Raw genomic sequence first — 24,655 nt, 5'->3', positions numbered from 1 at the left:
AGTAGGAGTGATCTGGTGAATTAATTCTTTGTTGTACTGAACCATTTTTAGGTGGGGATTATTTTATATATACATATTTCTTTAGTTTGGGGCTTTTTGTTCTCAGACTGAATGTTAAGTAAGTACAAGTCAGGATTATGATGCCGCTTTAATAGAAAATTTGTGTGGTGTTCTGGGGTGGTTTTAACAGTAATATGTGTTTAGGAAAGACCTGGGAAGTCTTCTGAATAATCTGATTCTGCTCCACTTGAATTGATGAGGTTTTGGCTGGCACTCTGCCTCTGATTTAGGACACCTCATTTTGACAGATGCAGATAATTTGGAGCTTCTCCAGAAAAGGACAGCACAAACAGGAAGAAAGTATGAACATTCAAAGCCATTCAGAGCCCATTCAAAGTAGGAATAGAGTAATTTAGAATAGAATAGTCTATTTGAGTTGGAAGGGACCTACAGTGAACATCTAGTCCCTGACCAATTCGGGGATGACAAAGTTAAGGGATGTAATTAAGGTCATTGTCCAAACACCTCTAAACCACCAACAGGCTTGGGGCAATGACCACCTCTCTAGAAAGCCTGTTCCAGGGTTTGACCACCATTTCAGTAACGTTTCCTCATGTCAGGTCCAAATCTCCTCTGACTGATGTGAGCCATGTGAGCTCTGAGCCATTCCCACACATCCCATCACTGGATCCCGGGGAGAAGAGCTCAGCACCTCCCTCTCTACTTCCCCTCCTCAGGAAGCTGTGGAGAGCAGTGAGGTTGTTCCCTCAGCCTTCTTCTCTCCAAACAAGACAAACCCAGTGTTCTCAGCCACTCCTCACAGAACATGCCTTCCAGCCCAATGCTCCAGTCTGTGTAGATCCCTCTGCCAAGCCTCCTGTTCCTCAGGAGAGCCAACAGCTCCTCTTGGTTGGTTATCATCAGCAAACTCACTCATGGTGCCTTCAGCATCTGCAGCCATATCACTGATAAATATATTGAATGTTCTGACTGACTCATTCCTTAAATGCCTTTCAGTAGCACCAAGTATAATCTTGTCCATCATTTTTCTAGGAGCTGTGGTTAGACTCCCAGGTCTGTAGGTCCCTGGGTCTTCCCTCATGCCCTTGTAAAATGGGGTGACACTGGCTAGGTTTCTGTCAGTAAGGACCTCCCAGACTCCCAAGACCTTTGGTAGGTGATTGAGATGGGACCTGCCATAACATCCACCAGCTCCTCTGGAATGAATCCCATCTGGGCACATGGACTTTTGAACTGTCAGCTGATACAGCTGCTCCTTCACAATTTCAGTATCCACAAATGGAAAGTCACTGTTCCCACACTCATGGTCCTCTGGCTCAGAGGACCAAACATCCCCTGAAAATGATGACTGAATGTGTTGTTGCATCTACAAGAGAAAAGGAAAAAGAGGTTTCAAAGGCTTGGGAGGTTGATAGTGTGATGGACAAGTTCTACATGTCCATCACAGGTAGGACCAAGGGATATTGGCTCAATTTTCCTCAAGAGAGACTTAGCTTTATACTGGGAAATATGTTGCAAGTGCAAGCAGGGAAGTGAGAATCTAGAGGAACTGGGCAAGCCCTTTAGAGAAAACTCTAGGCAAGAGGCTGAGTGTGATTCTGCCAAATACCCTGTGGCTGTCTCTGACCCAGCATCAGTTTTCCTCTGACTCACTAAGCTGAATCAGCTACCAAGGACCGTGCAGACTCTAGGGCAGGTGCACATGCATGTGTCCAGAAGAAGAGGATGAAGATGGAGAAAGGGAGGCTTCCCTCTTCTGATGGGAGCAAGCTATCATGACTAAGACCACCACCACCTCCACTTACTTAGCCACCTTCTCTTTCTCAGCTCGTATCTCATCTCATTTTTCTGTGAGTTCATATTCTAATCTCAGTTTGCGCTGCCTAACAGTACATGGATCCCGCAGGAGAGGGGGAAGAGAGAAAAAAGCAGAGCTTGGCACCTCATTTAGAATTTTTTATCTGCCTCATGGGAGTGAGCAGCACCACACTGGAGGATGGCTGGAGGCACTGTGTCACCTGTGTGAGGGCAGCATGATACAGTCACAGGCAGCAACAACCTGGGGATGGTGTGGGGAAGCCCACTACTCTAACACATGCATTGGTAGTGGGGATGAGTAGGAAACTGGTAGTGGTTGGCAGCAATTCTTTTTATTCTGTGTTGATTTAGAATATGCTGATTTGCTTAACCAGTCTTTTTTCTTTCTTTCTTTTTTTTTTTTTTTCTTTTTTTTTTTGGCAAGCTCTTCCTCTTATGGAGGAGTTAGAGAAAATACTCAGGGACTTGTAAATTAAAAGAAGTTTGAAAATCACTGTTAAAAATGACTTGGCTGTTTTTTGGAAGTAGCCAAGAGTTTACTGGAAGAGGTAGGTTAAAATTTCTGCTCTGCCTGATTCACGGGGGGGTTGAAGCCAAGCTTCCCACTCACTGGAAAGGTGCTCCCACCTCTAAGATCAGTGAAAGTGTTCAGAAGGGGGGCTGCCTGCCTCTTTTTCTTTTGTGAACAGGTGCTTAAAGGTCTTGGATCTATTCTGATTTGAAAAAAAAGAAGAAAAGGAAGATTAAAAAAAAATTGTGTGCTGTAGAACAGTTTCTTTGCTCCCAAGTCCAGTGATGAGACTGTATCTTCTAAAAAATGTTTTGTCATGTATTAATCCATTACTATTTGTTAACAGCTTACTAGATTTTTCCTAGTTTGAGAGAATTTAGAATATTAATTAGACATATTTAGCAGGGGCATTTAAACTTTCCATGCAAATGGCTTCTTGAGACACATTTCTGCATCAGCTCTCAGCTACTTTAAGCACCTCCAGGACAAAAACTTCTCCGTTTAACATTTTTTCCTTTGTGGACATAGAACTTCTTTCTCCCTCCCCCTCCCCCTTGGTTCCTGGTGCATACATATGCACACAACCCAGGCCAAATAAAAACATGGGGAAAATCTTCCTTCTGCACATCCGCTATCCCGGAATGTGCTGGTGACTTCAATTATTTCTGCCAAGCCCAGTTTGTCCATTAACAGTAAAATAATGGTGGGATTTCTCCTGAATTAGCCAACTTGGTTACAGGAGTAGATGCATATTTATACAGCAGGCATCAGAGGAACGTGTGGTTGGCTGCAGGGTGCAAAGCCTGCCCTTTGCCTCTGACACACAGTTGTCTTCCCAAGTGATTTCCCTCTCCCAGCTGATAGAGGTTGACTTTGGCAGCATCCTTAGTGATAGAGCATATATCATGGATAATTGTATTTGCTGAAAGGCTTTAAAGACTGCCCATATCCTTCTCAAAAAAAAAAAAAAAAAAAAAAGGAATTATTTTCTCCTTCAAGTTATTTTTACTAAGGTCTCTAGTGCATGATCATTATATAGGCTTTCAGCCCTATTTAGGTGCACTTTATAACCTTAAACTGATGTATGTATGAAGAATGCAATATTTATATGAGGTCAAATTCAAATACACAGTTTTGCCTCCTGCTTTAAAGAAAACTCGGTAATTAAACTCAGATTGACACAGATCAAAACATTGGCAAAAATTGCTGGAAACAGTGACTCATTTTTTATTTCAATTAACAGTTTCTCAGTTTCACATATAAGCAGTGAAACTGTCAAAAATAATTATCACAGGGGGAAAAAAAACCCTATTTCACTCCAAGGTAAAGAAAATGGGATAAAACAATAGCTGTGTGTACTGATCAGGCTCAATGAACCAAACTGAATCAGAGAGCTTTTTTCTGCTCTTGGCAGGAATTCTGTTAGTACTTATTTTTATGTTCTTTGAAATATTAATATATTTACTTGTCTAGTAACCTCTGCTTATTGAGGAAAGCTTGCAAATTTTGTAAGAATAGAAGTACTCTACGTGCCTTTAAAAAATTATTTGTACAGTGGAAAGAAAAGTTATGGGACTTTCAAAATTATTAGAGACATTTTGTTAACTAATCACACATGTAATCTGAATTTTGATTCTAGACATTTGATTTGAAAACTCTCTGTGTCCTTTTTTGGCACTTATGATGATTTTTCACTTAGGTTTGGTTTCTTTTTTTGTTGACAAACTCAGGTGAATCTAAGCTAGTTATAAAACTGCAAAATGTTTTTTGAATTTTTTGGTCACGAACCCTGGCATGTGAATGCAGGGGAAAGAAAGTTTCCTAAACACGTGCTGAACCTAATCTGAAATAGTGGCACTTTAACACACCTCCTGCAGAGAAGAATGAAATTATTACATTCTCCTGCTTCTTTATTTTTTTGTTTCCTCCTCTATGCTGTGTGTTTCCCAGGATACATTTCAGGTTCATGAGTTTAAACTGAGTCCTCTCTGGATACAACTTCCACTGTTTTCTAAGACTATGTGGAATTTTTAGCTCACATATTTTGAGTCATTGGTGTATTTGGTCAACGTTATACCCTCGTTTTGCTGTGGAGAATATAAATAAAACCAAGTGTCCTGGGGCTGGGAGGACAGGGTTGGGCAGAGTTAGTGTTCAGCTGCAGGCTTCAGCCTCGGCTGAGTTTCTAAGCCCATGAACAAGCTCCCCAGAGCTGCTGAGATCACTCCTGCTCCGAACGCGTGCGCCGCAGTTTGACTCCCTGTGACCCTGTTTGACTCCAGCGTGAAGGAAAGGATGCCTGGGTTGACCATAGCTGTCTGTTTCTCATTTGTCTGCATTTACATACCCTCCGTGTCTGCTTTCCATTAAGATGTGAGACTTCAGCTCACAAACAGCTACCGCTGGCCAAACTAAACTCCACTGGGCACTGTTGGACACCACCAAGTGCTTTTGAAAAACTGCCCGAGTTTCTCCTTTCGGACAAATTCCCCACAGAGCTTGTGTGCTGACAGCCACTCATGGCCAATACTCGTGCTTGGATCTTCTCTGTTGGTGTGTTACTGCAAAGAAAAAGTAAAAACTGACTTTGGTGCTGTCTTGGGAAGCTCATGAAGCCAGTGTTCATTGGTTGACCTTAGAGGTGGTGTTTACTCAGAGACTCAGCTCCTCAGGGGGAAACATCCACTTGTCTATGGAAATTTCCTTGGGTTGGGTGCTTTCATAAATGATTACAGTCTGTGTTAGCTGAGCATAATAAAACTAAATGGTTTCCTGTCACTATAACCTCTATTTAGTTTTATACTCCTCATAATTTTCTGAATCTCTGTGTGCACTCTACTTTCTTGGCTTTGTTTTAGAGCAGTTTCCCTCATTTCATTTATTTTGCTATGATGCTGCCTCCATTCAAATTCCTCCTTCACCATTTTGACTTGTAATCAGTCCTCATACGCTTTTCCTCCTCTTGTAACCTCTCTTTGTTTTCTAGGGTGGGAGGATCTTAAGCATAACTGTTCGTGTTATTTCTTTACCTAGCACGTCACCATATTTAGTTAAAGAAATAGTTTTCTCTTTGCGTTACTACCTGCCTTTTATATTTGCAGTCATCAGTGAATTTTCAGGCAACCACAGCTTTATTTTATGGATACAGTGGGAGGTTCAGGGAGTCCTCTTATTGTGCAGGTGTGGTGGCAAATTAGTCAGGAAGCTCTTGCTCAATCTAACTCCAGCAGCCCTCCTCTCTGAACTGACAGCTTCTATCTGTTTCTGCCCTTCCCAGGTCCATTCATGCTTGTCTGAAAAGCAACATTATCTTTTCCTCAGATGTGTGGGTATTTGGGGAGCATTATTGTGAAAATGGGTGAAATGCCAGTCCGATCATGCCCCTGTACTCAGTGCTGGTGAGACCACACCTCGAGTACTGTGTCCAGTTCTGGGCCCCTCAGTTCAGAAAGGATACTGAAGTCCTGGAGCAGGTCCAAAGGAGGGCAACCAGGCTGGTGAAGGGACTCGAGCACAGACCCTATGAGGAGAGACTGAGGGAGCTGGGGGTGTTCAGCCTGGAGAAAAGGAGGCTCAGGGGAGACCTCATCACTCTCTACAACTCCCTGAAAGGAGGTTGTAGCCAGGGGGGGGTTGGTCTCTTTTCCCAGACGACTTTCAACAAGACAAGAGGGCACGGTCTTAAGTTGTGCCAGGGGAAGTTTAGGTTAGATATTAGAAAGAATTTCTTTACTGAGAGAGTGATCAAGCATTGGAATGGGCTGCCCACTGAAGTGGTGGATTCTCCGTCCCTGGAGATATTTAAAAAGAGACTGGATGTGGCACTCAGTGCCATGGTCTAGCAACCGCAACGGTGGTTCAAGGGTTGGACTTGATGATCTCTGAGGTCCCTTCCAACCCAGCCAATTCTATGATTCTATGTGATCAGATCACCTTCAGAGATGACATTCAGAGGTGACATTTCCTGCAGGCAGACACCCATTTTTTGAAATAAGGCCCTGGCTGAATATTCTATTGCTTACTAACGAATGATTTGTCTCTGTTGTCAATGGCAGAATTTTAATTGCATTTCTCCCTGAGACTGGATACATAGCCTAAGAAATTGATGTTGCACTGCAGCTGGAGCCTGGCATGAAACTGCAGTGTTGCATCCTTGGCTGTGGAGTATTTGACTCCAGCTGTGCTTTGGTGGGGCAGGTTACAGAGACTGCACCTGTGCACACCAGGGCAGCAGCAGCCTGGGAGGATTCCCTGCCACAATATTTGCCTGTGAAACACACACTTTGTCCCAGAGGAAAGGGGCTTATGTTAACAAAAATGGAAAGCTAAAAAAAAATAAATAATAGTAATTAAAAAATTATATATATTTAGTGCTGGGAAAAGCTAAGCATCTTTGCTCTTGAATGTGTGGGGTGATTAATTTCATGTGCCATATCCTTTACACACACATTCTTCTTCTATGCCAAAAGCTAAATGTAATTGGAAGGCTATGAAAGTCCATGGTTGCCAGACAGCTTAAAATTGAGATACTGTAAATGGAAACAAATGGAAATATTTCTCTCTTGTTTAAATATGCAAGAATTATTAAGCATTAAATTCCAGTTGCAAAGAGAATCATTTAAGATGGTCTGATATGAACTTGAGGAGGTTCTTGTGTATGTTCCTGGGGCAGAAGTCCAGTTAGAGTGGCCTGGACAAGTGAGTTCTGCTCCACCAACCCCTTGGTCAGCTATTCTTGCAGCAGCTTCCTAAAATAGCTGCAGGGAGGTGCAATCCTTCCCATAGATGCCCTCACATCAGAGTAAGGGTAATTTGTTTTCATATAACTTATTTTCTTTTCCAGATGGAAGTATTTATATTTAAATCATACTGATCCAAGATGACATTTCTCTTGATGTAGCTGCTTCCACACTAGTGAAGGTGATGGTTTGGCTAGGTGGGCATACCACAACCAGCTTGTAGCTAGAACCTCCAACATGAGAAGGGACATATCAAGTCTTGCTGCTATTCCTGCTGTCAGGGCATCAGTGGCTTGCTTTGGTGGAGGAGAATTTCTCATACACACAAACTCAGGCTGCTCTTTTACACCGCTGTATTTTCCTTTTGCATTCAGGTACTACGTAGCTGCTCTTCATCAGGGCAAAGGAGCTTGAGAGGCTCAGGACAGGTGGTGTGTTGTCATTTTTGCTGAAAATATGCCAGGTGAGTAATCTTTCCTCTGTGTTTCCATTTACCACCTCTCCTATATTCTTAGTGATTTAATTTACTAGCTCTTCGGAACATGAGCAATTCATAACTATGGTAACTTTGGTTAAGTGCCTAGGGCACTAAAATGTTGATTTTTGCCATGGCAAGAGAGTAATATAACAACAGGATAAATTAGGAAAAGAGGCAGCTAAACTAAACTTAGCTGCAGCCTGAAAATAAAGAAAAATTTTTTTTTTTCAAGAAAATTTGTGTTTTACAAGAACTGTGCCTTACGGACTGAAAATACAAACCTCCTTTACAAAAAAAAAAAAAAAAAAAAAGAAGCAACTACTATTTTAATTGTTGTGAGCACATCTGGCCAGTGTTGCTGTGTATCTTTTCTTTCATTCTAGATTATAATGGTTTTGAGTGATTTCTTCTGACCCACCATTGCCCGTCTTTGTTTAGCATTCAGTTCTGTCAGCCCCTAACCCTATACTGCTATTATGTTGAATTATACATACATATGATTTAATCCAAACTGTTTCCAGGAGTTAGTCGCCTTCTGGAGAGTATCCAGATGTTGCTGAAAAGAGATGACTGGGAAAGAAATAAACAGTTTCACTTGATGAGTGGGACAGTCTATCTTTTGTCCAAGCCATCTTCCTCTTTGAATATCTTGTTTAGATAGCATAGTTGTGCTGGAGACATTAAGTAGGGTTGTTTGGTTGTTTTTTTTGTTTTCATTCATGAAGCTCAAAACTTTGTATAAAGGTGGTAAAACAGAATTATCCCAGACAGACAGACTCAGAAACTGAGTCACAGCCCTTGGGTTAAACTCAGTAGAAAGGCAGAGGGAAACCCAGGTAGTCTGGAGTGTTTGGCCTCCTTCAAACATTAGCAAGATTTCTTTCCACGTTAGCCATCCCGTCTGCAAAACAGGAAATGTTTCTGCTCAGAGTGCAAAAAACATGCCTAAAATATAATGCTCTTTATACGAGACTGGGCTACCAGGTGGGCAACAACACTTTCCCAGTGCAAGAGCAGTAAATGTGAGAAAAATAAATGGCTAGTTCCTTTTCCAAGGAAGGTGCTGCAGCATCACTGCAGACTCAGGGAGTTTGGTATTCCTGAAGTGTTTTTGCATGATTTTTTTTTTATATGTTCACTCTTCAGTTACGTAACAACATATGTTTTCCCTATTTACAATGTTAGAATAGACTGAGATTTAAAAAAAAAAATACTCCCACTGCAAATGATATAGCACTGACGTCTGCTACTGATACTGCCTTTTTCCACCAAAGCCAGCTAGACACTGCCTCAATCTGTCATGAGATGCCTGTAATCTAAGAGCCACAAAGTACAGCAATGTGCAGGGAAATGAACTCAAAGAAAAAGTGTCTGCTTGGCAATCAAAACCTGGGGGTTGTCCCTTAAAGTGTTGGTAGCTCCCTGGATCTTCCCAGTGTTCCCAGCAGATATTTTGGGTTGGAAGAAAGAAATGCCTCCACTAAGCCCCAGGGCACCTGTTGGGACAAAACTTGGGGATTGTCAGTAGTGGGGATCAGTCTACTCTGGTAGCAGATGTTTTATGCCTGATAGTGACTGGAGGGAAAAATTCCCACCCTGGAACTGTCAAATGCAAGATGCCTGCAGTGTATTAAGAGCTTTAGAAATAGAATACTAGGTTGTGATAGAAGCTTGGTTTGTGTGGAGTTTCTCTCTATTCAAAATAATTTTTGAGGAAGAATTGTTTTCCTTTTTGAAAACCCGCTTTTGACATTTCTGAAGTGGAAAAGCTTTTTGTTGTTGTCAGAATGACTCTGTTATGAAATGTAGATACAGGTAGAGTAAGAAAGAAGTTCTAACAAACACATTTGAGGAATTCCTGCAAAGAGTTCTCGCACGCAAAATAAAAATGTACTTTCTAGCACCTCTTGGTCTTCCCCTGTCATAAACAAATGTGGAAATGGAAAGGGCAAATTCTCAGCTGTGTGCTGGGATTAATACAAGCAGCAAAGCCCATCTCTTCTCAGCTCCACCCTGTGCCCTCCCCTTCCCCAGCACCTCCACTACTGTGAAGAATTTACATTTCCACCAGTCATCTGCACCGATTTCCTGGACCTGAAACGAGCATGATGCTGAGGACACAAGGAATCTTTTTTTTTTCTTTTGGTGGAAGACAGTTTTGAGGAAGAGTGGTGCCCACCTGCACCCATGTGGAGGTTTGCACAGTCATGGAAGGGCCTCAGTGGAGATGGACTGGTGGGCAGAGAGCAGGTGATAAGGTTAAAAGTGCAGGATGCCTGAAGTTTATCACTTGGGTATCAGCAATGCGGACATGCCTGTGTGTTGGTTGGATTCCAGGCACACATCTCTGAATAGGACTGTCTAAATCAAGTAGTTCTTCAAAACTTTTCTCAAGTGTCCTCCCACCAGAAACCCCAAAGCCTCCTGCATTTACCTTCAACACCCGTTAGGGACTGCAACAGAGGGTTGCAAAGCAGAGGGTTGCACTTAAGAAACGAAGTCTAGAGAGAAACAATTCTTCTGTGTGATTATTTCATACTTTCTGGCTTCTCTGATTCAGGCTAGCACTGAACCTCTCCCCTTCTCTCCCCCTTCCCATTAGCCCCACGAGGCCTCCCTGACCTACAATCCACCCACAGTTTCCATGTTCCTGTCAGCCTCCTTACACTTGACTGATGAGAAATATGTGATTATTCAACACATCATAAAAACAGCCAGAGCAAATGAAGGAGAAATCTGGAAAGTATTTATAGAAAATCTGTAAACAATCATTGCAATTCAGCTATTCAAAGCAGTGCACACATTAGCTGTTGAGCTGTCAGATGTTCTTCAGTTCTTCCACCTTTTTAAAAAATTAAGAAATGCTTTGTTAGAGTCCCAGCCACCTCATGTTTCATAGGCTTCTGTTTGCAGAAACAATTTGGGTTTTTGAGCTACAATAACCAAGAAGAGGGTTTTTTTTCCTCCTATGACTGCACATCATTTCATTGACTACAGACGTTTGACAAGCACTGACTCACTGACATTCCTTGTGTGCTAAAAAGGCTTCGAGAGGTGACTTCAAGCACACGCATCTGTGCACTGGGTAAAGCTCAGCATCGGGTTCATATAAGTAGGAAGGAAGAGGTGAGAAAGAAGAAGCTGCAAAACTCTTCTGGAAACAACACACTGGAGCTGTGGGACATGCTTTGCGAAGTGTCTCTGTGAGAGGCAGGGGTGTTTCTTACTCACCATAGCGTGATTTAGCCAGAGTGGGATGACTCCATCAAGGCTTTTGGGGTAAACCAGCTCTCGATTGTAGGTGTACAGTGTCCAAAAGGATATACACACGAACTGGAACCAAAATACAAAATGAAAGAAATTTCAAAATGAAAGACAAACATAACTGATGGGATTTGGGTAGTGCTTTCATTTCTGAGACGGCAAAACATCTCCTACATTAAAAAAAAAACTACAGTGATATTGTCAGGTAAACTCATATATTTCACATTTTACAGCATAAAGAAAGGAATTTATTCTGAGGCTCAGTGTTCTGTGTTGATACTAAGAGAAAAATTGCCTTTACAAACTGCCAACACTGACATTTTTGTTGGAATACTAAATTAGCTTGAATTTATTTTTTTTTTTTATTTAGCAGATGGGATCTTTTGAATGTCCAGAAGTTTTCCTCAAGGGATTGGCTGTCAAGCCACAGCAGTTGTTCAGCTTGATCGCAGAGTAAAAACAGATCTTGATATGACAATTCACCTAAAATCTATTCTTCTTTTCACAATTCATAAGCCTGATTCCTAAACTGCAGGTACAAGCTGCACTGTGGGCACCTTATTTTTTTATTTTTTTTTACCTAGCAGAGGAGGATTTATACTGGGAGAACTGAACTGCAGCAAATGGATTCTGGCATCGGTCACTGATACCTGGAAGCTGGTTTGCACTTCATTGGCCTGGCTTTGTATTGGAGCACAGTTTGTACCTGGGGCTGGACAATCAGGGTCTAAGATGCTGGAAGAAAGAGACTACCCTGTGCCTCTGTCCTGTGGCCGTGGTGAGGATGCCTGGGGGGAGATAGGGCAGTAGCATAGTGAATACCACAGTGCAGGGAAGATAAATTACCCAATCTCACTGTCATTGGCAGAACTTTTCTAGTGAGCCAGCTGGCTGAGCTGCTTGTGGACCAGATTTAAGCAGCTTCTCAGCCCTCTGAGATTCAGAGATGGCTGTGGGCTTCAGTCACACCGAGCAGTACCTACATGTATAAGAAACCCGTTGGTTCCTGTCCAACCCACAGTGCCAGATAAACAGCATTTTGATGAACAGCATTGTCTGTGAGGCAGGAGGTGTTCCCTGGTGAATCTGATGTTGGCTATAACTATAAGTATTGTGCCATGAATCTGTTTCTCTCCAGCGCTTATTTAAAGCCATGCTGGAGTCAGAGGGAGATGAGAGGGTACCTAAGAGGCAGCAAGATCTTATATGTTCTCCTGGACCATTCTGTGCTTTAGAGAAATGTCTTAGGTCAGTAAATCTACATCTGTTTAGACTGTGAGATTATCAGGGGGGTTACATCTTATTCACCCTTTGGGGTCACTCCATGTTTGCTCAGGGATGGCAACGCTGAAGTTTGTGTTAAGAGGCTTTGTTTCCAATGCTGATGGGCTCAGCACTGTTTCTTCTTCTAAAGGGCTCAAATCCATTTTCAAATGGCAAAAGAAATCCTACGGTTCTTATCTGTTTTATGCATGTAAATGTTATGCCATACACCCCTAATCATTTATGCAAACATTATTTTTATGTACAGAGGTTACTTACTGTGGACACTGGGAAAGCCAGGACGCTGAAAAGAAGGTCTCTGCTGGAAATTACACTCTTAGCACATCGCAGTTTCTTAATTAGTCTCAATACATCAGCCAGGAAGGACACCCCATAGAAGACAGCCTGCAAAACCTAAAGTAATTACACCTAATGAGGGAAAGTCATCCAGCTTTAATTAGCACATTCCTCGATGAACCCTGTTCTTGCTCTTCAGGGAGCTGTTTTGTTTGTGAGCTGCAAACCTGCGTGAGGGAAATAGCTGTTGGCTAAATCTCTTTTACTAACTGAAACTGATTGAATAAAGTTGTTTGGTGGATAACTTTTAACAGTATCTCCTTTAATAGACTAAACAGAGATGTGTGATGTGATTCAGATGGGAGGGGTGGAAGGATGTGTTGATAGACAATTCCTTTACATTTCTGATGTTAATTGTTGTGTTTCAATGTATTTGAGCAGGAGAGAAGAAAATATGCCACTAGGAGACATTTCCTATAAAGCAAATGCTAGATTGCTTTCTCCCACCATTTAGCCAACACGGGGCCTGCTTTCCAGGGACTCAGTGCAGTTCATTTCAGTGTCAAGTAGATCATAATACTCTGACATGAAGATTAGGTGCAGAAGTTATCAAAACCAGAACTACTTTTGCTGAACTCAGAGGGATTCAGGAAAGGGTTTCAAATGCTTAGAAACAGAGCTCCCAACATCAGTAATGAAAACTAGCTTACCTATAACTACTGAATTTTGGAGTTAGGGGGGGTGTTTTATTTTCTTTGGTTGTTTTTTTTTCCTTTATATAATTTTCAAGAAATGAGGGTGGGGTTGTTAAATGAGGGTGGGGTTGCTTGGATAGGGTGTTAGGAGGACTTGGTAAAAAGTTAGGTAAGTGCAGTGACAAAACAGAATTTAGTGAATTGTGCATAAAATTGTCATAATATTTTGATTTAAATCAATAATGCTTTTCTGTTAACCTTGTTTTCTCTCCTAATGCTACACAGCAGATGATGTTGAACCAAGTTTGTCTGCTGCACAAGGGCAAAATCTAACAGAAGAACACTTCTGCTACTATGCATTCAGCAGGGTCTGGTTCAACTCTGCTAACTCTCCGTGTGGCCTCCTCTTTGTGAAGTTGTCCCAGAGTGATGCAATATGGGAAGTGCATCCTACTGCAAAAGCTGGACCAGTTAGTGATGCTGAAGTGGAAGGAGGCTGCACTTCAGCTTTCTGGGTGAGATCTCTTTTGCCATGATCTTAGTCTGAATCAGATATTTATTTAGAGCATAGTGTCTGAAGCTGTGGATGATGACTTCACCCATTTCTGAAGGAGCTAAGAAGGGGGGTGCTTGGGAGGGAGGCAGAATTAGTCCAATGGTTTTCCATCAAGAATTCCTCTGTTACTGAAATATCTGAGGGAAGGAGGGGAGTATGATTTCACCACACTCATCTTCAAACAAGGGTTTCTGCAAGCTCTAGTTCGCAAGTTTGCAAGTCCCAGAGCTGCCTAGGGCAAGGTATCTGAGGTTGTGCACTACCCAGTTCAGCTGCCAAGCCCCGTGCTTCCTCTCAAGAGCATGGGGCGAACAGCCACAATTTTACATAAATAAAACCCCAAACAGTTTCATAAGAACCCACATATGGCTTTGTTCAATTCAGAGGCACCCAAACCAGCTCTTTTAAATGTGGTTTTCTCTCTCTCCCTCCCCATTATCACAATTAGCCTCTGTAACTGCAGGCACAATTTCAGTCCGTATGGGATTCAGACCTCCGTGTCACAGGTCTAGTTCAGAGAAGCCCTAACTGGGGCTCAGCATACTTAGACCCAAGCACATGTTCAGCCCAAATATCTGCTCCAGTCCTTGTCCTCCCCAGGACACCAAACCCTCAAAGAGCCCTCAAAGAGCTAAGAAAAGCCTGGTTATGAACAGAAGCCCTTGTTACACCCTGTAGCGTCTGCTTTAACTTTCTGTAAAAAGCATGAAAAATGAACATGAGGGTGGTGACAGTCTGGTGACACATGGTGACTAATTGCCAATAAAGCAATTAGAGAGAGGCCTGGTTCCCAGAGGATGGGGCTATTATTATCTTGTTCATGGTCAGACTTACATTAATCATGGTACAAGGATAGGCTTCTTCTTTCCCCCACCCCCCCTTCAAAATTAACTAAAACAAACATTTCTGAAAAGAAACAGTCCCAAAGCAGCTACATTCTCAGTCTGGCAAATATTCTGTCATAAGCAGTGGAGGACAATGTTATCTTCCGTATGGAAAATGCTTATCTGAATGTGTAACCTGACCCATTTCTCTGGCTGAACATGGAGAGGAACAACATCTGAATAAGTTTGACCTCCATCTCAGGAACTTGGTTTTGCAACACTTATAGCTCTACCCTTGCCCATCGATGTGCATTGAAAGTCACTGTGGTCACCCTGCATTTTTAGGAGCAATGGAAGAATATACAAGTAATTTTCAACCCAGGAAACTGAACCTAGCAAGAACCATCCCTTGTCTGGCAACATGGACCTCTGGTAAACTCAAGTCAGAGCTCCCAGCCTGCACTCTTCCAGGCTTATTCATGTAAGAAGGATCCATCCAAATCTCACAGCCTTTCACTAATGGGAAAATGTTGACTTAAAAAAACAACACAACAAAACCAAAAAAAACAAACACAAAAATCCCACACCCAACTTTACGTGAAAACATCAAATTATTCCAGATGTTCTGTTCATTTCCCAAGCATCAGTGCCGGCAAATCCATTGCAGCCATTCATGGAATATAAATCTACTGGCTGTAAATAAAGAGAATCCCCTGAAGTGTTCCCACATGAACAGAAGGAAGACTGGAAGCATTCAGAAAGCTAACAATTAACCAGAAGAGGGGAATATGGATACGATTATCCCGGTTGGAGAGATGCTGCTTTCCTCTCTCAACTCCACATAGCTTTGTGGCTCTGGGTGCTGTAGAAATGCTTAATTTGGCCAAATCGATTTTCCAAACTGAGAGTTATAGTGACAAAGACAAATCTTAACTTTTATCTGCTGCAATGATCAAAGGGGTGTTTCTGTTTAACTAACCTGACATTATTTACTTTCACATATAAGATCTATCCATATGTGTATGTTGAAATCTCCAACGAGTGCAAATAAATGAGGCTCCACGCTCTGCCCTTAAGGGGGGATAAATCCAATAGTCTGAGTACGCTATAAAACGTAGCAGTCAACATTTAGCATAGACACACATCCACATCCACTCATCTGACAGCGATGTGGAAAACATGTATAATAAATTCTGAGTCTATTTTGAGATAAATAACAGACAGCTTTCAGGAAAATTGAAAGTATTTCAATTATGAGAGACAAAAGTGTAAGGAATAAAATGTGGCAGGAATGCAGTTAATAGTTTTTGAGGGTGCAGCGTGATCATTATGCAATGGTTTACTAATAGATTTACAGCAGTGAGCAGATTTTTATGAGCTCAGATATTTCAAGCAATGAATGATTCAGCTTGTAATGTTTTGTGCCACAGACAAATGAATGCAAAACCATTTTTATCTGTCATTTCAGCTTGTTCAATAATTGGTCAATGAACTCCTTTGATACAAAAAACCCACTTATCTTTTTTTTCCCCCTACAAAAATATTTCCTTTCTGAATCCTGATTGCTGTGATCATTAACTAGATAAATGAATCTGAAGTAACGTCAGAGCTACAGCTCTCTTGGGAGAGCTGCATGACTAGCAAGGAATTGAATGAAGTGCTAAAAGAGGGTCATATCTAGAAGAAATTCTTCCAGCAAGCCTCCAGCAGAGCTAAGAGTGAAGCTGCAATTCCATCCCCGGGAAAATGTCACGTTTCCCAGTATTTCCATTTCAGATCAGCACGAACTAGGCATGGCACTTTCCTGCAGAAGGAAAATTTTAAATGCAATTCCTTTCCCTTTTTGGTAATCTTTTATTGAAAAACAAACACATTTCTGTAGAAGAAGGACAACCAGCCGTGGAGTAATTTTGCACACCCTGCCCCATTGCCACATTTTCTCTGTGAGAAATAGAGAAATAACATCTTCTGCCTAAACCATCTCCCTGTTGGCTAACAGTTCTGTTTTAGCATTGGGATCAGATCAATAAGCAGTTAAAAGATGGGAGACAAAGGACTGGAGAAGTGGAGCAAGAGCCCCCACTCACAGAGATTTAATGAGACCTGAGCTGTTCAGCAGATCTGTAAATGAGCTGGGGAAGGGAGCGAACACTGAGGTGGTAAAGCTTTGTAAATTTTTTTTTTTTCCTTTTTTTTTTTTTTCTCTTTCTGTCAAATTGCCAAAGAATCTCAGATGAAAATCAGTCTTGGTAAATGCAATGTGTTTCAGGGGAAAAAAAAAAGCAACTTCAATTATATATTTTTCAACAGTGGGTCCTAAATTAACTAGCACCATCCAGGAAAGAAACGTTGGACTTGCAGTGGATAGTTCCCCAAACCACTGGCTTCTTTTTCACTGGCAATTAAAAAAAGACAGAGAGTTAAGCATTGTTAAGAAGAAATAAACAACAGACAAGGGAAACACCTTTAAGTCACTGTATGAATCCATGCTGCACTCATAGCTTGACCACTGCAGCCTGCCCTACTTACTCCTTCCTGAAACTAGAAAAACTACTTCAAAGAGCAACAAGGATGTTTTAATGAAAGAAGCAGCCCTTTGTGAAGAGAGATGAAATAGGCTTGGACTTCCACCTTACAGAACAGAAGAAACGAGAGAAAAGCCTGGTAGAGTTCTCTAATGAGTGACAAAGAAAAAGGGAACAGGGATAGATGGTTATATTACAACACAGATGTAAAGGGGCAGTTGTCAGGAAGCAGGTTTCCACCAGCAAAACACACTATTCTTTCACACAAAGCACACTTGTGTTGTAGTACTCATCACTACAGAACAGGAAAAGTACCAGAAGTATAAACAGGTAAGTTTTTTCCTTCAGCTAAATGGAGGCAAGGCTTTCAATGGGTATTAGTTGCCGTGGGTTGGACTTGTTTTCTGGCTTGAGTAAGTTCATAGGACAATGTGAGGGCAGAGCCATGGAAAGTTCCTTTTACACTCACACACTCTTAGTTTTTGCAGCCTTTCCCTGATCATCCACTGCTGGTCACTAGGGGAAGCTGAATGTTAGTTTCCATGAGTGTTTCTGCACCCCAGAATACTGGGAGATGAGTTACTTGTTTTCTCCTCTTATCTCATGCATCAGAGAGATGCCGTATACTGGGTGATGGATCTCATTATAACAGTGCCAGAGGATGAGGGTAGGGATGCTGTTCTGCCTGGGAGTATGGTGGATTCCTTCATGGGGCCAGCTTTACCCCAAAAAACAAAGGAGAGGAGCTGGGCACATAGGGGGTATCTTGTCTGGGACTTGTCCGCTGGTGTTTCAGTTTACTGTCGTACGTTCCAGCAGGACAAAGTAAATATCCTTAAGGTTGTTGGATCCTGACCACTTGATTGCTGGTGTTTCAGAAAAAATAATTTTTAGAAACATCACAGAGAGCCTAGGTGCGCTGATATGAAAATAACATAGCAACAAGCTATGCGTGTGCCATCCTGACTGGAGTGATATATGTGCCCTCATCCTTCCACAGCCAGCTTGGTGTCTAAGAAGGGTGCTGTGGCTCTCTGAAGCCCAGGCTGTTGTAGCCACCTCATGTGGCATTCACTGCCTCCTGGTTGCAAATATTTCACAAAATCACAGAATAAAGTTGGAATGGAATCAAATTTCCCAACCCCTCCAGGGATTTCCCAAGGCCCCACTTGTAGCTGGGCATCATTTAGGCTTCCATTGAACTCCACTGTGGGGTGTCTTCTTCTGAAGAATAGAGATAAACATACCCCAGGCAAGACCTCCAACGCTAATACTAAATTCTGATGGCCACACAGGATGGATGAAAGGCTACAGAGGTCCCTGTGGTCATCCTTCAGATTAGCAAGTGTCCCTAAGGTATGTCCCTTGTAGGAACTGTCTACACACCACACCCCCAGTCCTTCCAACCCACTGCCAACACTGCCAGGAGTCACTGATGAGCCACTTGGACTGCAAACAGACCTTCCCACCCAGGGCCTCTCACATGTTTTTGTTGTTTTCTATCTTGTGAAACATTAGCATACTAGGGGAACCAGACACATTATGGTCTATGCTTTTCTGGGTACTTTTAGGAAATGCAGTTGATGGCACTGCTAAAAAACATGTAATAATGTCACAAACACCTCCATCTGCATGCTGGAATCTCTTTACTTGGTCCTTTCAACTGATTTTCAAACTAAGCATGTACTCTGAATGGCTAAATTAACACCATGCTGCATTTTATCTTCTCTGTAATTTACAGGACATTTAAAGCCTATTTAAACATTGAAGTAAAACTCCAAGCAGCATTCTAATGTGTGTTGAATAACGGGTTAGATAACATGAATCAAACTTGCATATGTCCTGCTGGACATACCCTACCTTTCTGTCCCCCTCCTCACTGATAGCTTTTCTCCTACAAAGAGGCAGCTAGCTTCAGAGTACTTTCTGAAAGCCAACCAGCTTGCCAGCCAATATTCTTCCTGCATAAAACCTGCAAATGCATTTCACTCAGAAGCATGGATCCCTACTTAGCTTCCTTTGGGGTATAAGCTGCTAAAGGAAGCAGTTTAACAGCAGCAAATATACCAGCTGCATATGTCTTGAGGCACAGATGGCAGACAAACAAATAGACATATTGGTATCACTGTACAACAGGATTTGCTTACCAGATTGAGGACTGTCAAATATTTCCACTGCCCACCGTAAAGGAACACTTCAGATGGCCGCTCTTCTGTTCTCAGGAGTGTGATTGAATAGGTAATGAAAAAATACCAGACAAAAGCAAGGCAGTGGTACATTGTGAGAGTAGAGATTTCCATGCTTTAGCTAAGAGCAAGTGATAAGCAGTCCAAAAGCAGCTTTTCTCTTAAGGTCCTCGGTCGCTGTGCATGGGGAATGGTAGGACAGGAGGTTTCCCTTCGGAGTAGACCTGGGACACGCTGCCACTTTGCTCTTCTCAAAAGGAATATTCACAAAGCTGTGAACTTTGCTTCTGTTTGCTTCCCTTTTCACTGTACAGTTAGGCTGGGGGCAGGGGGGTTGTGAGAAGAATAGGCTTATTCCCCGGATTTAAATGCCTTGCTCAAGATTAGTGAAGATTAGTTGTGGAGTTACATAAGTTTTTTGGGTTTGGTTTGTGTTATTTTTTGAAAAAGTGGGGGGAGGTTTGCTGCTGATTTTGTGTAACGGGGCTTTCATGCTTTGGGAAGCAAAGGAAAAGAAGCAGCATGCTCCTCACTCATAGCCATGGGTGTAGCTGTGTCTCCAGCTCAGCTTGGGAAGCCTCAGAGACTGTTTTTTACCTTGTGCCAAAGGAAGAAGTGGGAAACATAAGAGCCTGTGAAAGAAAAGCCGAGTTGATTTGTTGATAGGCTGTGGAGGTGACACAGAAGCTGAGAGGATTCGTAGGCAAAGACCCTTGGGTCTGAAAATCACTGTGAGCACTATGGGAATAGGCTCTGCTGCCTTTATGCAACTCCATGCAGTGGGGATCCAACACAGCAGTGTACAGCAGGTCAGCCAAACCACTTGAAGCTCTGGTAGGGATGAAGACATGGGGCAAAGGCCTTGGGTGACAAGCCCTAAGCACTGAGCAAGATGTCTCACCTCCCCTCTTTACTTGCAGCCCTTCACCTTCATTCAGACAGAACCCCCTTCCCTGGCATGACTTTACCACGCTGTCAGGGCTAGGTTGTAGAAGAGAAGAACAGATACTTATGCGATGAACCTAAAATGAAGTTATCAAAACAGTTCTCGTGGAAATGCTTATTTTTCCCTCCCCTCCTGCCTCTCCAAGCAGCCCTAATTAGCACTGGAAAACACATGGCTTTTCCTCTTGGGGCCAGAGTCTCCACAATTGCAGTAATTGATACCTCAGTATTTCACAGGGGCTTGGCCAGGAGCAGGTACTGTGTCCCAGCCCATGCCCAGACCCTCCCCATTCAGGGTAGGCAGAAGGGATGCTCTGCTTTCCCCAGCACAGTCTGACTACATGGGCAGAGCTGGGCTTTGGCCAAGCAGGCTACATTCAGAGATCTCATTCTTTTCCCCCCCTTCTAACTGGCCTACAGGCAGCATTGAGCAATCTTCTGTGTTTTGGTTTGTTTTGGTTTTTCTCTTGCATTCTTTTGTCCCCCTGATACCAGACGTAAGGCTCCCTGTGGGATGATTTCCTCTGAACTCAGACAGCAGTGTGCATGCATGTTGGGAAACAGCCTTTGCACTCAGGCACTGCAGCATCCTCCAGTGTTTAGTGTTTCGTTGACTTCTCTCCTAATTCAGATACCCTTATCCTGATTTGCAGGCATTTCAGCCCTCAAAATCCCAGTAAAATAGTTCTAATAGTTCTGCCTCACTTAGGAAAAGCAGAAATGTAGATTCTTTTGTGGTTGTTTGAGGCTGGAGGAGGAAACACTTTGCTGAGAAAACACTTTGCCAAGAAAAAAAAAAAAAAAAAAGAAAAAAGAAGAAAAAAGAAAAAGATGTGACTATATTTTTTGGACTATAACAATGTCACCCGTCTTTTCCTAGGAAATCTAGCAGAAAAGGGTTTTCAGCTGCTTTTAGACTTCCTGGAGAGGGGTAGGCCTGTCAAGTGCTGCTTTCTCTGCTCCTCCTTGTCAAGATTCATCCCTCTGACAAAAGGCAGGAGCAGAATAGGACCATGACATGGAAGGGCATTTTTTATTAGTGATTTGCATACCAAAGGCACCAGGCAGTCAGGTTATCTTCACACCAGTCTTTCTGGGGATTTTCAACAGTACAGCTTTAAAATGGGAAGGCACGTGCTTCTCCTCAGCAGGAGCCCCAGAGCATGCAAATGAATGTAAACGTATGCAAAATGGCAAGGTATGATTTTTATTTTCTGGAGAATTTTGGCCAGTACGGCTGGGAAGGTGTCAAGTACAGTGACAGCTTTCTGATGTGGACACCTGTCCTACAGACTGAGACCATCTGCTTTGTTTTCCTGTGTACAAGAAGCAAAGATACATATCCTTCAGCCTAGATAAGGGATGAAGTTCAGATGCAGAAAGATGACAGGTAGGATCTGAAGTCTAACACCCCACACTTCATGGAGTCTTTTTTATTTCACTGCCAGGGGGATGAAATGAGCAAACACACTGTAAAACTGGTTTCCTGTGCCTTCTCTCCATGGATAGGAACTCCCCTCCAGGAAATTCAGCCCAAATTTTTTGCAGGGAGCAGAGGGGAGGAAGAAGGAAGGCGCACATAGGGGCACAAGTGGATGTGCTGCTGAAGATCCTCCTGGATGGCTTATGAAAACAGGATTTTCCATCTGCTTGGTACCACACCCCAGCTCCAATCTGCTGCTGCCCTGCAGCTGAGCCACATTCACACACTTTGCCAGAGCCCCTCCTCTGCTTCAGGGGCTCATCTGGTTTCAGCAGCAACAGCTGACTTCATGCTGAAGGTAACTGGGATCTCCCACGTAGTCCTTTAGCTGCAGAATAGTAAATGGACTTGTAAATCACCAAGTAAAACACAAGATGTGCCCTGCTCATGTCCTCTTCAGGCTGGGTGAATCTGCAAGGAAATGGGCTTGACTCACTCGTAGTGTGAGCATGATTCAGGCACAGAGATGACAGCAAACAGTCTAAACCAGTAGTATCTGAGTTTAGCATGTCTGGTTGTAACACTGTGTGTATCTCCACTGATGGGCATGGTGTTTCAAGGCTATCCAGCAGTCCCCCCATAGTCCATAATCACCACATAGTGCTTGGCTACCACCTCAGCCTGTCTCTAATGAAGCAGCTGGTAGAAACAAACATTCCTGCTTCCTCGTGGGCTGACAATTTGTTTAGAGGCCAGTTAGGCACCTTCCAAATATTCTTCAGTATTTTTGCACTGGCAAGGTTTGCTTTCTGTCAGGGCAGCATCCAGGAATGGCTGAACAAGCACAATCAAGGCAGGAAATTACTGGCTGGTGACAGCAGTTAAGGCCAGGTGGGAAGAAAGGATTCAAAGCCAAGCAGAGCCCTAGGAAAGGTTTGAGGGGGCTGAAAAGCAAAACTGGATGTTTGCATCTAGCTCTTTTTTTCTAAGCATAATCTCAGAACAGGGGAGGGAATATGCAGCTGGGACTTGCAGAGGTCAGAGGGATTTTATAAGGTGAAGAAAACATGAGCAGCTGGGTAAGTATGTTTTTCTTCTAGTTTCCTGATGCTGTTTTTTATCTTCAATGCAGTTCTGTTATTTCATGTGTGACTCTCATAATGCATTGATTTTTAATTTACTGCTATGGTATGGCTCGTGTTTAGGGTGGCATTCCTTGAAAGCAAGACCTGGGGCCACTCTCATACAACATCCTCCATGTGCTATGTGAGTGTGTCCAGAGTTAATAGACTCCATCCCTGCTACATTCTGGTTTAGTTGCAGATAATGTAAGGCTCTGTGTGTAAGCAGTGTTTTCTGATAAGCATTAGCCAAGAAAGCTCTCTGGCATGTAGAGTGAGGCTACCTGAGCTCTGTGTCTCTAGGGACAGCTGGAATAACAATTTGTTCTGTGAGGGTCCTGATGTACAAAATGAAACACAACTGACAAAATTGCAAGCCTGGCCTAGTCTGCTCCAGGCAGCCTCAAGGCCTGAGGCAAACTCCCCCAAATCATGCTTTTAGTGTAATTTGTGTGATTTAATTATTTCTGGGGTTTTTTTGTCTCGAGCTTCCCTAGCTTCTAGGGGTCTGAGTTTTCCAACTCTTCACCACAGCTTCCCAAGAGGCAAGTGTAAAAAATGTTTTCGCCAATAATAAAAGCTGAGCCTGTTTCCCAGCACTGCTGCAGTGATAGCTGCAGATGATGAAAATCAATAAAAGTACCCTGAGATATTTCACTAACAATCCGAAAATGAGAAGTGCTGCAACATCTGCCTGATGTGTATACTAAGTAGCAAAGTTACACAGATGAAAGACAACTTATGCAGCCTCCTGCATGGTCCTCTCTTCCTTAGCTTGTGTGAGTTTTTAAAAAAATTTTTTAACATATATTTTTAAGGAGAAGACAGGCACTGTTTTATCCCATCTTGATATGCTTGTTCTGAATTGTTTTTAAAAAGCTGTTCCAAAGTGCCAAAATCCAGAGGGATTTTTTGGTCCCAAAGTGGCCAGTGGTGTACAATTCAGTAGTTGGAAATATTCATCCAGATTTCAGAGTTTCTCCCTGCCATTCAGTTCCATTGGATTCTAAACTATATGTTAAAAATGCTAAATGAAATGTCACTTTGATCCAGGAAACAAGACTTCCTGTGTAAAAATGATTTGATATTTCTGACTCCTTTAGATGGTTGAAAATGATGACATTAATCAAAGCAAAACCTTTCAGTTAGCAGTAAGGGATGCTGAAAAAAAAGAAACATTTTGTCAGAAAAATGTTCATTTTTCTCATTACCTCCAGCTTGTAAATCAGTAATTGTTTGCTTTATCTCCAAACCCAAATAGTGTATCCTCTCTTGACTAGTTGAATGCTGCTTAGATATAGAAGGCACGGTTTTCATTGGTTCTTGACAGCTTCCAAGGGCTTTTATACTTTTTGAAGATATATATAACATTGCTTCTCAGCTTTATTTTTTCTTTTGCTCTCAGAAATGCACAATTAATCTTTGACCGTTTGGAAACATTGTGCACAAACAACCTGAACCTGAGGTTCAGAGTGAAACAAACACACTGCAGTGAACTATGAAAGAAATGTCAGGGTATTTCTTAGATCTTTATTTTGGATACATGAGATATGACTGGTTCTCATTAGACTCCTTCCTAACACATAATTGTGGTGGGCAAGCTAAGAAATTTATTTTAGTTTCCTTTTTCTTGGCTTTTCCTAGAAGGGGACAGAATAACTCTGTGACAGAAGACTTAGGAGTGGGTGTAGAGAGCACCTCTCTGGGGTGAGGGAATAAGAAATGCAGGTAACAGGGCAGGAAATTTGGGGAAGTCACTCTTTCATGACTATAACAAGACATCATTTGCATCTTTTTTTCACCTGCCATTCAGATTAGAGGATCTAATGTGTGTTACTCTTGAATTCCTGTGCTCTATGTATAATCCTAAATAACTATTCCACATACAAGGTAATAGAGAGTCCCCTGATACTGCCCTCACTGGCCAGTCCTTTATGAAGTGGTGTAGTTTATATGCAGATCTATCTTACAGAGCTGATACTGTTGTAA

General features: G+C 42.4%; 1 protein-coding gene across 1 annotated transcript in view; it reads right to left on the bottom strand.

The window, feature by feature from the left end:
• Nucleotides 1–19,361, bottom strand: part of ADTRP (androgen dependent TFPI regulating protein) — a 33,549-nt gene extending 14,188 nt beyond the window's left edge. The window contains exons 1-3 of the mRNA XM_008497128.2: nt 19,139–19,361; nt 12,374–12,508; nt 10,799–10,900 (exon numbers count right to left, since the gene is read on the bottom strand). Of these exons, the coding sequence (XP_008495350.1) occupies nt 10,799–10,900; nt 12,374–12,508; nt 19,139–19,291 (390 nt within the window). The 5' untranslated portion in view covers nt 19,292–19,361. The remainder of the gene's footprint in view (nt 1–10,798; nt 10,901–12,373; nt 12,509–19,138) is intronic.
• Between the last annotated feature and the right edge of the window lie 5,294 nt (nt 19,362–24,655).

This window comes from Calypte anna, chromosome 2, assembly GCF_003957555.1.
Source record: "Calypte anna isolate BGI_N300 chromosome 2, bCalAnn1_v1.p, whole genome shotgun sequence".
Taxonomy (NCBI): domain Eukaryota; kingdom Metazoa; phylum Chordata; class Aves; order Apodiformes; family Trochilidae; genus Calypte; species Calypte anna.
This window is presented reverse-complemented; position numbering and strand designations above follow the sequence as displayed.